Consider the following 13,439-nt stretch of genomic DNA (forward strand, 5'->3'; position numbering starts at 1 on the left):
AAATTAGTTGTTCTTCCTATATCCTCCCATGTAGTTCAACTTGGCGCCTTGAATATTGCATTAGAATGGCCTGTTTACATGTCTTTCCATCTTCACTCTTAGCTTCTCAAGGAAAGGTATTGTGTATTTTTCCTCATCCTATCTCCAATGCCATGATAAATATTTATTGAATTAGTTGCTTTATGAAGGAGAAATCCCAAAAGAACAAATAGGAAATTGATTTCTTGTAGAAAAGGATTTTCTTTTAGATGTAAAGTAGTCACCATGCTAAAGGCTACTGGACAGTGGATCAATTACAAAATAATCCCCCGATGGGAAATCTTTTATCTAGGATACATGTCTATGTATATGCCTATATCTAGAAATGCATAGAAATGATCCAGCCAAGGACATAATCTAATGAATTTACCATATCTTTCCAAGATGATGAGCTATGTGACTTATTTATTTATTTTGGTAAGACAAAATGGAAATACATCAAAACACAACAGCATGTTGTGAGCACTTAGTTTTCAAAACTAAGCACTAGTTTTCAAAACTAACAAGAAGCACTTAGTTTTCAAAACTAGAAGGCATATTTATTTTTCTCTTTGTTCTTTTTATTCAGTTTCTTAAGGTGTGCAGTAAACATAGCTATCATAAATATATCAACAAGAAGACCTAGTACTGAGTGACAGACCTCAGCTGACATCACTTAAAGTGGCACTTGAGGTGTAAGTAAGTTGTGTTCTATTTCCTAGAGGACTACAGGCCTGGAGTGTCTTAGAAATCTTACTAATTAGGATTGATATTGTTTTATCTGCTCTTATACATAGCATTTCCGTTTTTACTGCTATAAGTAGCTAGTCTATCCTCAATACCCCTGTAAAAATCATATAGAAACAAGTAAATCTTAAAAACATAATAGAAATGAAGCAGACATGATGTGATTAATTAAGTCAGCAATACCTTTTATTTTAAGGTGAAAGCAGATCTATCTGTTTAGGATGTAATGAAGCATAGTCACTGAATTGAACCTTAACCTTAAAAGAATAATAATTGCACTAGCTTAGAAAGATGCTTTACTGTAAATTATAGCCATATTGTAAGGGCAACCTGGGCAAAGTTAAATTGACCAGACCTAAAATTCTAGCTAATCCTCAGGATAACATAGTTTGATAAAAAGAGCAATGGCCTTGGAGACAGAACTCATGGATTGAGTTTCCCCTGAACGCTTACCAATGATGTGAGTAAGGCAAGTCCCTTCTCCAATGCTTCATCTATGAAATGAATGAACTTGAAGGCAGGGACCTAGGACCAGATGGTCTCTAGATGTCCCTTAGAAAGTCTTTTGTAAAACAACTTTACAAGACACACAAAATATCTTGAAAATAAATCAGTTACTCTAAAATATTGGATCAAGCTTTTAATCAAGGGACAAGAGAATAACCAACTCATGGAGCCTCAGGAAATATGTCACTATGGAAAAAATTGAATATAAGATGAGGGTTAAGATTATGGAATGGTAACTGCTTTGTTCTTGTCATTGTTGCTTAGGACATGGTAAAAAGCTCTTTGTAAACATTTCTAGTTAATTTATATATGAGGTACAGAGAGGTACAAGTCTTTCCAAGAGAAAACCAGTAGCAAAACCAAGAGTACAAACCAGGTTTCTTGACCTCAGTCTTTTCTCTAGATGCTGCCTCTACAGTTTTCACTAATAGTTTATAATAATTTTTATTTAGTAAAGCTTATTTTGGCAAATAGAGAAAGCAAGGAGGTTGATATGTTTTGATGTTGCTGTACGTGATGATTAAAAATCTATTTTTACTGATCATATCAATATAAGTCATCAAATATACTATATTTTCTTCATCATTTAAAGAGAAGCACCGGCTATTGCTACTCACTATCATTTTTCAATACTTATCTGACTAATAATGACCTTTCTGGCACTCTGTTGTAACCTGTACCACAAGCTGTATATTCCCATTCAGTGGGAATCTGGCTGGGGATTCAAAGATTTATTACAATGGGATAAATAATATGGAAATATAAATAGGCTTAGTGGTCTTGGGACTTCATGAAAAAAAAAACCTAAGCTACATCACATAAATAATGTGCCAGGAACGGGAAACTATTCACAGAGGTATTCTACAGCAGACTAAATAAAATACATAAATTATTTTTTCAAGGTAAAAAAAAAATAGTTCTTCTTGTGAGATGGCCTACATCACAGCATGCTAACAAACCTCAACCTCCACTGCCAAGTAAGATTTAGCAGGGACAAGTCTTGTCCAAGTAGTAAATTGACAGTCAACCCATATGGATAGATAAAGTGCCAAATTACTTTGGAAAGCAGAGTCATGCCCAAAGATTAAGTAAAAGATAATTTGTATTCTAGCTTTTCAGGCCTCAAACTGAATTCACTTACTACTGCAATAATCAGATCATCAGCACTAGGAAAGTTCAGTTTACTTCAAAGCATTGACCTGCATTTTTATGAAAACTAACTTTGGAAGAGATTTAAGTGTGTGTATATATATCCAAACAAACCTTTACCTGCGCAAGTTTGATTGGATTCGTCTTCATTGCTCCCACAATCATTAGCTCCATCACAAAGCCATCTCTTGGGGATACAGCGATTATTCTTGCATTTAAACTGATCATCAGGACAACTATGATTGACTGGGATGGGGGGGATGGAGGGAGAGGACAAGTAAGTTTAATGATTTAAATTGGATAAAATTAGGATTATTATAGATAGTTATGGAAAAGTTACAGTAATAATAATATAGTACAATAAATGCCATAACTTCTGTCATTCACTGTCTCATATCTTATAGAAAATATTAATATTCTAGGCTCTGTTAAAATGTAACATTTTCATAGAGGACATCAAGTAATTAAAACTTATATAAAAAGAAACTATTCACTTTTAATGTCTTCACTAAAATCAACTATATCACTAATTTGTTTCCCCATTCCTTATCACAATAGGTGACTCAATTTCAGAATTTTTACCAAAAACATTTAAAATTAACCTCAAATTTTAATGTGAAGCCTAACAAGTATGTAACAAATGATTTAATCACATATCCGAAATACTTGTTTTCTTTTTAAACCATACATCCACTCAAATATTTCTCGTAATATTAAATAAGCTTAATTTTCCTACGTTTTCTACAATGTTTCTGGGGACTGGAGGGAAAATACGGAAAAGAAAAATGCATCACTTGTGACCTGGAGTTGATGCTAAATATGAGATCCTGCATAGTTTTAGTAATAAAAATGATCATCATGAATTTTCTCCCCTAGTACAAACAAATAAAAATGCAACCACAAGATATAGTGAGGAGAAGACCAATCCTCACATGGGAAGCTGTGCACAGCTAAGATTAAACCTCCAATATCTAAGCACCACAGGAGACTATCTTAAAGTTAACCTCCTGTGATTATTTTTCCTGCTTTCTGGAGGCAAAATTCCTAACTGAATTGGCATGCTCTTTAGTATTTGTTTCACAACTTCAACATTGCTTTTGAAGTAATTTTCCTTGTGCCCAGTAGTTGCACTTCTGTGTGATAAAAATAAATTTTGGTATTAGTTTTACTTAGAACATGAAAAATAGCCATTTTATCATGCTGTTGCATAGCAAATGTATGCCTTTCCAGTCAGTTTCTACAAAACACTATTTCCTTAAACTAGCTTTGGTGATAAAGTGTTTTTATTACTTTTTAGAAAGTTTTTATTCGTGCATAAAAAAAATAGGAGGAAAAGCTTTTTTTTTTTTTCTGGCATTTGAACATGATTAACATTTTCTTCTCACTTCAGGGACTTTAGCAAGAATAAAAGTCATCCAATATATTAGAGGGTCAATATTTTAAAGTACCAAGATTATGTATTAGCACTTTAGTGAAGCTTGATGAAGGACCTTTGCAATTTTTATCAGTGATATAAATCAGAGTTCAAAAAGGAAAAGCAAAATACAATTCATAGTCTTGTGATATGGAGTTGAGAAGCTAAAGGATAGAAAGTAGAATGATAAAATTCAAGGTTGAAGCCTATGAGTACTTAAAATCTAAATAATACTCTGAAATGAATTACATAGAGCTGGAATATTAACCATGGGACCTCTGGAATATAACGCTGTTAGAATCGCTGCAATGTTCAGAAACGTCATCGTACTGCTGGAAGGTGGCCAGAGATGTTTAGTTTTCCCTTGCCCCATTTACTTAGCCATTCATTCATCCATGTGCTAGGTGCTGTGCTAGACTCTGAGACTACAAAGATGCTACAATATAATCTGTCTCCTCTTGAAGATATTCATCTATTAAATATATCAGATAAGTAAGCATATAATTGCAATATAGTTTGACAACTACTATAATAAAGGAGATGTTTTACTCCAACCAGGCTGTATTGAGAAGGAAATTTTTTGGTGTTCTGAAAGGACTTCCCTGTGGAGGTAATGGTAAACTATAGGGAATTTCATAGAGTGAAATTATACAATTTCACAAAAGACAGTGCAATGTAACAGAGGAGAGAAACAGAAGGATGCTTTTTAGAAATCAACCTATAGTTCAACTTGATAAGGACAAAGAGCATATGTGGATACATGATAGACATTTAAGGATAAAAATGTAAATACAAGACATAAGATGAAGTCTCTTATATACGAGTCAACAGATTTTAGATTTTTAACTTGTTGGTTTTGCAGTTACAGAAATAATAAGATTAGATTTCATTATATAAATGTCACTCTGGAAGTAGTGTGGAAAGTGGGATTTCATTAAGGGATGAATAGTGGTAGGAATAATAACAAGACACTTATGGAGTTAATCTAGGATAGGAGCCTAATTTAGCCAGTGAAGATTGAGAAGAAGTAAAGAAGAAAAATTAATTATTTAGGAGGTAAAAGAGAGAGGACTTATTGATATAAGTGAGTATAGACTATAAGTGAAATAGAAGACTCCAAGAAAAGCCCCTGATGTAGGCTTGGGTGATAGGATGGAAAGTAACGAAAATAATCAAGAAAAACATACTGATTAGGAAATTTAACACTGCAATTAACAGTACAAATGTCATGCCCGCTATGCTTACAGAGGAAATGAATTTCTTTGTGAGCTGGTGAAAAGAACAATCACACAGATAGAAGCATGGCCCTAAAAGACTAACGCATGAACATCGTGATGAAATATTTGTGCTCTGCACAGCCACTCTGTGACTACCCTGGAAGTTGATATGTAGGCAGCACTAACTAAAACCATAAATAAACATTGTGAGTCAAAAAGAATGAGGCAATTAATTTAGCCAATAAATAACACATCATTTGTATAAAAAATTAGGGAAAATGAACACCCTTTACTCTTAGATGAAATACTCCTCTCACTCCAAAGCTTTTGGCTAATTGTATCAGTTTACTATTTAATACTTTATTTGTGGATTCACACTTTACAGTATAATGTATGGGGTTGAAAATAAGAAGTACATAATGTTGAAGTCAGAGTTCACATTTGGAAATTAAGAGAAAGTAGTGCTATATTTATATATTAATTACAATTTATGTATTATATATTTATGCCACAATTTGAAAATATTTTTTTGAAGTCCATATTCTTGGAGTTTTGTCCCAAAGCACAGATAGTTGCATGATACAGATGTCTAAAGCCAGCCCTGGTGGCCTAGTGGTTAAGAATCGGCACTGTGGCCCAGGTTCATTTCCTAATCAGAGAACCACACCACCCGTCTGTCGGTTGTCAGACTGTGATGGCTGTGTGTTGTTGCGATGCTGAAAGCTATGCCACTGGTATTTCAAATACCAGCAGGGTCACCGATGGTGGACAGGTTTCAGTGGAGCTTCCAGTCTAAGACAGACTAGGAAGAAGGACCTGGTTGCCCACTTCCGAAAATACTGGCCATGAAAACCCTATGAATAGCAGCAGAGCATTGTCTGATATAGCACTGGAAGATGAGAGGATGGCATGAAAAAACTGGACAGGGTTCCCCTCTACTGCACACAAGTTTAGTAGGAGTTGTAATCGACCTGACAGCACTAATAGCTAGAGATGCCCAGACCAATTTTATCTGTTCTTAACAAAGAATCTTCAAAACTTTATTTTTATATTCTTGATTTTAAAAAAAAAGAAAGGAAAATGGAGGACTGCCAATTAACTCTCAATTAGTTCAACCACTTTGACCTGGAAAATGTCACTAATTGAAAGAAAAATAACTTTCTTTTTACAATAATGTATCTAGGTCAAATCAAACGACCAAAAACACATATGTCCAACACATACCTCTCCTCATATAAAAATACTCCATGTCTCTCAAAATCATTCAGGTAGTGACTCTAACCAAATACATTCTCAAAACATTATTTAATGTGCTTCTCAAAGTGTTTTCCTTCCATGTATGGGGACAATTCCTTATTCCTACCAGAAACGTGAAACTATTCCTATTTCAGTAAATGAAAAACAGCTAGACAGAAGCCAAAGGGGAGAAAATCAAACCTTTAATTTCTATCTGAGTGCCCCATATGTGTTTTCTCCCATGTACTGAGCCTGTGAAGTTAGATAATAACATGGTCCAAACCCATGTCTGTTTCCTTGGATCTTCTTCAAGGCTCTGTTGCCAAGGAGCAATGGAGTGGATCGTGACCTTCTGTACAAGTAACTCTGCCTTGAGGGAGTTTAAATTGATTTTCCACATTTTTAAATTCAGAGATCCAAAGGGGTCTCCTATAGCAACCTTCTGACAATGATGTGGTGGCTTTGACAGCACAAAATAGGAAAGGAGAGGACTTCCGGAGCAATCAAAATGATACTATTAAAGACGGGGAAGGATGAGAAAATGAGTGCCCTAAAACTATGCAAAAGAGGCAATCTAAGGTCTAATCTCTATACAAAAGGATGACTGAGAGAAAAAAACCTGAGTTCAATTTGCATCAAAGATAATTTTAGATTTTCACAAACTGATTGCTAGTTCACACACTCAGAGACTCAAGAATATTTAGGACGACTTGAAGGAGAACATACAGCAATTTACTGAATCTTCATCACTTCCGTCTAGACAGTCATCATCACCATCACATTTCCACCGAGCTTGGATACAGTGTCTGTTTTTGCAGCGAAATTCTCCAGCTTTACATATGTGAGGTAATACTTCTCCAGGATTAACTAGAGTTAAGAAAAAAATCCAAGGTATTGGAACAATACTAGTTATATTCAGTTCATTACAATGTAAATTTTGTTTTAATAACAAAGTACTGACAATAGAAAATATGAAAACATCTTAACATTGTAGTGACAACCATCTCTGGAAATGAGAAAACTTTAAGCTTTTCTGACAAGACTCATTCAACTAAGAATTTTAAAGATTTATTTTAAACAACTGTCACCAAAAAAATAAACAATAACAACAATAATTATATAATACCACCTTATGTTTACGTTGAGTTTTTATTTTTTTAAAGGATTTTCATTCATAATCTCAACTGCTCATCAAAATAACCTATGAGGTAGGCATGGCAAAGAATTTTACTATCTCCATTTTATAGATGAGTATACCAAAAATTAATTGAAGTGAAGAGACAAAGCAATGGCACACAGCATTGATGGCTATATTTACTTTGCTGGTCTGCAAGTGGGAGAAAAACTCAGGTCTGGTTCAGTATTCAAGGAAGTATTAAGTTAAAGTGATCTCATTCTATATCCAGATCCTATGCAGTGTTTTTCTCCATAGAGTCCACGTTCTCTAATCAAATGTCAGGAATTCAGCTAATAGGGATTTATTCACAAATTGAAAGTTTATTATTCTTCTGTTCTCTTTGAGTGGATTCGATAGAGTCTAGAAAAAGAAGGGAATATGTGGCAACGGTTAAAGTAAATGATTTGTGTTTCATGGACCGGAAAAGATGTTGAATTATCAAAAGCTGGTTTATTGCTAAAAGAAACAAAAGCCAATCTTTCCATCCCAGTTCTAATGGCTTTAAACTTTATTTTGGATAACTAGCTTGGACTGACGAACTGTCACAAAACCTACATACACTCTCATAATAAAGGATATTGAGAAAACATATGTGGCACTTCTAGAACACCTTGTGTTAGCGCTCCCTTAATCCTTGTATTTGCCCTGCTGCAAAGAATGGACCAGGGAATGTGACTCTTGAACCATAACTGCAGAGAATCTGCTTCGGAGAGTTAGGCATGTGGGTTGTGGGACTGGAAAAGAAAAGCTGCCCAATAAATTCAGACTCTTATTTAAGGCTTTAAGGGTGAAAACTAATCAGTATGGTGAATGAAATATTTAATTAGAATGGAGGCAATCCTGTGTTTCTTCTGTCCTCTCTTAGACAAGCAGACACCGTATGCAGGGACTGATGGTAATTTTTCCTCCCTGTTTAATCTTTTTTAATAACAAAATGCTGAAGCAACAATTTCTCTAAAGATGTTATTTCTGTAAGGTCACTTGAAAGCAAGAAATTTTGTAAATATATACATATGTTTAAATATATAAATGTATAAATGTTAAATATATAAATACGTATATATGTTTAAATACATACATATATAAAACAAAATCTCTAGAAGTGATCATGGATAACGTTGAAATTTTTCTTATTTTGAGTTTCAAGACCCTGAGATCTTTGACGGTGGTTAATTTCTTCTTTTGAATCCATATAAGCCCAGCTTAGAACTGGGCCCTTAATGACAGTAGTTTGATTAATTTCTACTCTGTAATTATTAAGCCAAATAGTCAACAGTCTCTCAGAGTTTTTTAAAAAGTTCCAGCCAGACAAGAAACCTCGTTTGAGATGTAATCAGCTTCCACTCCCACTTCAGTTCAGCTTCTGTCATCTCTCTATATTTGCCTGCAAAGAAACAGTAAGTCAATTCTGTCGTCTCCTAGCTGAGGACTGAAAAACCCAAGGAACCATGGGTTGTCTTCTGATAACAATCCCCTCAGTTTAAAAAGCTTTGCTTTCACTTTGTCATTTGATCAAATAACTCAACCTACAGTTTTAAGGGACAATCAAGAATATCCATATACAAAAGTGAAATTATAGTTGTTTCTGAATCACTACATCTATATGAAAGAAGAGCAAGATGTCTAAAGAAAGACAAATCACCTGAGAAAATTATCTTTAAGCTAAATATTCTTTAACATAATCCATTTAGAGGTAAGGTTTTTAAGTCTACTCAGAGTTCAAATGTTTTTCAAATGATATTTAGATCATTACGGAATGAACGCAAAGAGACAGAATTTCTGAACTTGTTTTAAACATGATTTCAAAGATATGTGGATGGTTGGATATTTTTAAATGATGTTTGCTAATACCAAGATGGCAGTTTTCAAAAACAAAGGATGACAATGTCTGAAGTTTCATTTTCATTTTTATAACAGATTATGAATAATTGTTTGAAAACCAGTAGAACTAACCTCCTGAAATAATTTCATTTTTTTGTATTTATTGCTTCTGATATTGATCTTTATCAATGTCATTAATATGTATCAATATCACTTGTTATAGCAGTTAGGCATTGCTTATTTCTGTATTAACAGATATAATAAAACATATACAAATATCTTTGACTTTTTTCTGTGTGTGTGAGGAAGACTGGCCCTAAGTTAACATCTGTTACCAATCTTTCTCTTTTTGCTTAAGGAAGATTGTTGCTCAGCTAACATCTGTGCCAACCTTCCTCTATTTTATGTGGGATGCCACCACAGTGTGACTTGACAAGCAGTGCTGGGTCTGTGCCAGGGATATGAACCCGTGAACCCCAGGCTGCCGAAGTGGAGCACGCAAACTCAATCACTGTGCCACTGAGCCAGCCCCACATATCTTTGACTTTTTAGAATTTGTCTGCCATTCTTTTAAGTCCTATAATTTGTTGTATGAAAGGCATAGAATCACAGTGTTTCTACATGTCTTGTGTCAGCTTTTATTCTGGACTTTTTTTCAAGGATGTTTACATAGCTAACAACCTTAGAAGATAGAGATAGTGCCTCCTTTTAGAGCAGAGAGCAGTTTTCTTTTCTTGACCTGGATAGTAAAGATAATGTCTCTCTTTGGAGCAAACATTGGGCAGATTTTCTAGCAGATTCTTAAATTCAAGGTTTTCATTTGTGATACAAACTTACTGTGTGTGCAGCATCTACCTAGGCCTGCCTGTGCATTGCCCCGACATGATTTAGGGGTGGGATGGGGCAAAGAGAACCAATGTGAACATGAAATTTGTGCTGTCCTGCTGTGCTATGAGTAATAAAATTCTTTGTGTCTGATCCAGGGATTGCATGTCTTTTGTTAGAATCTATGAAACTCTAGCAGGCTAACATGTTAGCTTGGAACTAGGGTAAAATCTCAGACTCTTCGTGATTCTCGACAACATACTCAAAGATTTTTTAAAGATACTGGGTTCTGATTTCCAAAGTCTCCCAGGGCATATGACATCATTAGTTTATTCCAGCCCTAACTCAAGTCTCCCAGATGTAATCAGTAGTTATGTCACAGAGAAACCATGTTCAATGCTGCCTATCAGGTTTGTTCAGGATTCATGAAGATGGAAGACAGGTTATTTTTGAGCCAACAATGTCCATTATTAAGAAAACATTTAATGGGATAAGTGATAATCTGGATAAGATGTCGGTTTAGACATTCAAAAAGCATGGTTTGTCTTCCCAGGATTGACCTAACTCTGCAGAATTGGGTAGCAATGTCATCTATCATAGCACCCCAGCTGACGGTCAGGCAATCCACTAACTTTTGTGAGAATCAACGAGATGATGAAACAAGTATATTTGGCATCACATAAAACAGTCAACAGCACCTATAAAAAATAAGATTAGTATTTTGTATACCTTGCACAAATCTTTATAAAGGGGTTATTCTATAATTCATTTTTACGCATCTAATGTTTCCACTTGAGATTCTTGAATGCAGGAAGGACAATGTCACAGAACAGAACGATGCTCAGAAAAGAACCAGGCATAGAGTAGACGTTTAAAAATATTTGTTGCTTGACTTACTGGAACTAACAGAGATATGTAATTCTACATCACAGCCATTATTGTAGTGAGAGATTCTGTCTCTGGGGACTATATAAATGCTTCAGGAAAACCATTCACTTCAACTGGGTCAGTAGCTAATGCTCTTCTCCCATCACTCAAGAATATGGATAAAGTTAGTTTAATTTAATGGGAAAAAAGATCAATACACAGATAGAAAGAAACAAGAGAGTGATAAGTTTCCCCCCACAACCAAAAAAGTGAACATACAGGAAAAGCTCCATGCATGTCAATTTTTTTCCAGTGTTTAATGTGACTGAAACTACATAGCACTTGGGTGTTTGGGCACAGCCATAAGTTGCCTTCAGTATATTAACAAGTGCTAGATTTGTGAGCTTTGCTTTAGAGTTGTGCTTTGCACTGTGAATTTGAAAACTGATGCCAAACTTGTAATTCTACTGCTAGGGTCCCTTAGTAAAAATATTACATGATCTCACCAGTAAGAAAACTGCCAAAGGAATAAATAATACTTTAATTTAACCAGAATTAAAAATAAAATGACATGAATCATGACATGCCTGGAAAGGAACTGCCAGTTCTCATACATCCTTTGATATCTGCTGTTAGAACATTGAAATTAGAAGGCTTCTGCATGACTCTTTATGGGAAATGGAACTATGCATCGTAGAATTAACTATTTTCTTTGGTTAAAACTGGTAGAGGAATTGTAGGAGTTAATGTCCAGATCATAATAAAGGAAGAAACTCTACTAGTAAACTGTTTTACTTTTTTTTAGTTTTGAATCATCTCAGATTTGGATCCCATCTCAGGAATGGATTTAATACATAGGTTCTTGACCTTGGTTTAATAAGCTGTGGTTCCCATGAATTAGTGCCTATGTTTCTAAGCTTGCTTCCCTTCCTCTCAATCCTTGTGTGGTAATCTATTCTAAACTAATTCTTCTTTTCCCTCTCAATTGATGTTTTGCTGTTGATTGTATCAAAATTAAGGTAACTACATTATAAAATCATTAGTCCCAGTACAAAAAATGAAATTTTCCTATTGCCCCTAAATGTCTCACATTAGGGCATGTTTATTTGTTTAAGAAATTGTTTGTTTTTGCATTTTGGGAGTACAGGATTACTATCCCTTTATTTGAGCTGGGACAGAGAAAAACCTTAAAAGAAGACTTGAAGTTGTAGTTTGTTGGATGCCTTTATATAAGCAGGAAGGCAGTGTGAAAAATGCTGTTATAGATTTTGAATTTTCTTCTTTAGATCATAGCAGGATGACCTTTCATTAGATAGAGTGGTCTTCTGAGCAGCCAACCTAAGTGGTACATAATCTTTTGTGAGATCCTATGCACAGAAGGCCATAAATATTCATTTGGATGGGGCTTCTAAACTTTTTACTGCTTTAAACTTTTTACTACACATTAGATTGCATATATCCTAGAACATAAGGCTTGTCACAGCTGAACAGATAAATGGCTCCGTCATAGTAGAGCACTGTTTTTGACAGAGGAATATATCTGGTGTTCCAGAAGGTGAAGAAGGTCGCAGAGTACCACTGACACATAATTGTGCAGTGCTACCCTTGGATGACCAATATTTTTGCAATGTTTAAGTTGTTCTCTTGGGAGTAAGTGATGTTGGAAAGCTCTGTCTTTTCTTTCAGTCACCTAAAGAGGCATTTAAAGAATCACTGTCTCATTACTCTAGACAAAATTATCCTACTCTTTTAAAAAGACAGTGACCATAATTTTTTAGTAGCTTAACTTAATTTCTTGGGATTATCCATGTCATCATCTATTAATTTTGTACGTTGTGATTTTCCCCTCAAAGGCATCAAGATAAATAAAAAACTCACTTGATAATTGATCGACTGGCTATACATATGCTTCTCCAAGGCAGTAAGTTCTAAGTTACTATACTGCAGTAGGCTTCATTTCTAATTGAGAGAGGATTTGGCCATAACACACAAGATTCACAAGGACAAAGAGTCCAGCCTACTCTCATTCTTGATTCCTTCCAGGCATGGCATTAGAATGCATCCTTAACCAATCATGTAGCATGCCAATATTTTTCTGCTGCGTAAATGCCTCTTCTGGCATAGCCTTATGCTACAAATTCATTGAGAAACAACCGTTGGTGTTTAATTCTGGCCTGACCATCTGCCAATGGGTTTTTGTTCATTTGATGTCTATTCAATGAGGATGACTGAAACCAGGATGATCATATCTCAAGGGTTGCAACATGTATTTTTGTTCTGCTTATTAGCTCAGATTACAGAGTTAATCCAGTTGAGACCAGTCGCAAGACTATAATCTAGCCCAAACTAAATTAGAAGCCCAGAAGAATCAGCGTTAATGAGAGGTTAGTGACACACTGATGTTTGTTTTGTGCTATTCTCTGCAACAATGAGCTGTATTTGTAGTCCTTTTGCATTTTCA

At 34.9% G+C, this 13,439-nt stretch overlaps 1 protein-coding gene across 1 annotated transcript in view; it reads right to left on the reverse strand.

Moving 5' to 3' along the window:
• LOC124233810 (low-density lipoprotein receptor-related protein 1B-like) overlaps nucleotides 1–13,439 on the reverse strand; it is a 792,861-nt gene that overhangs the window by 710,746 nt on the left and 68,676 nt on the right. The window contains exons 10-11 of the mRNA XM_046651030.1: nucleotides 7,015–7,155; nucleotides 2,542–2,667 (exon numbers count right to left, since the gene is read on the reverse strand). Coding sequence (XP_046506986.1) covers nucleotides 2,542–2,667; nucleotides 7,015–7,155 — 267 coding nt within the window. The remainder of the gene's footprint in view (nucleotides 1–2,541; nucleotides 2,668–7,014; nucleotides 7,156–13,439) is intronic.

Source organism: Equus quagga, unplaced genomic scaffold (genome assembly GCF_021613505.1).
Source record: "Equus quagga isolate Etosha38 unplaced genomic scaffold, UCLA_HA_Equagga_1.0 251_RagTag, whole genome shotgun sequence".
In the NCBI taxonomy this organism is placed as follows: domain Eukaryota; kingdom Metazoa; phylum Chordata; class Mammalia; order Perissodactyla; family Equidae; genus Equus; species Equus quagga.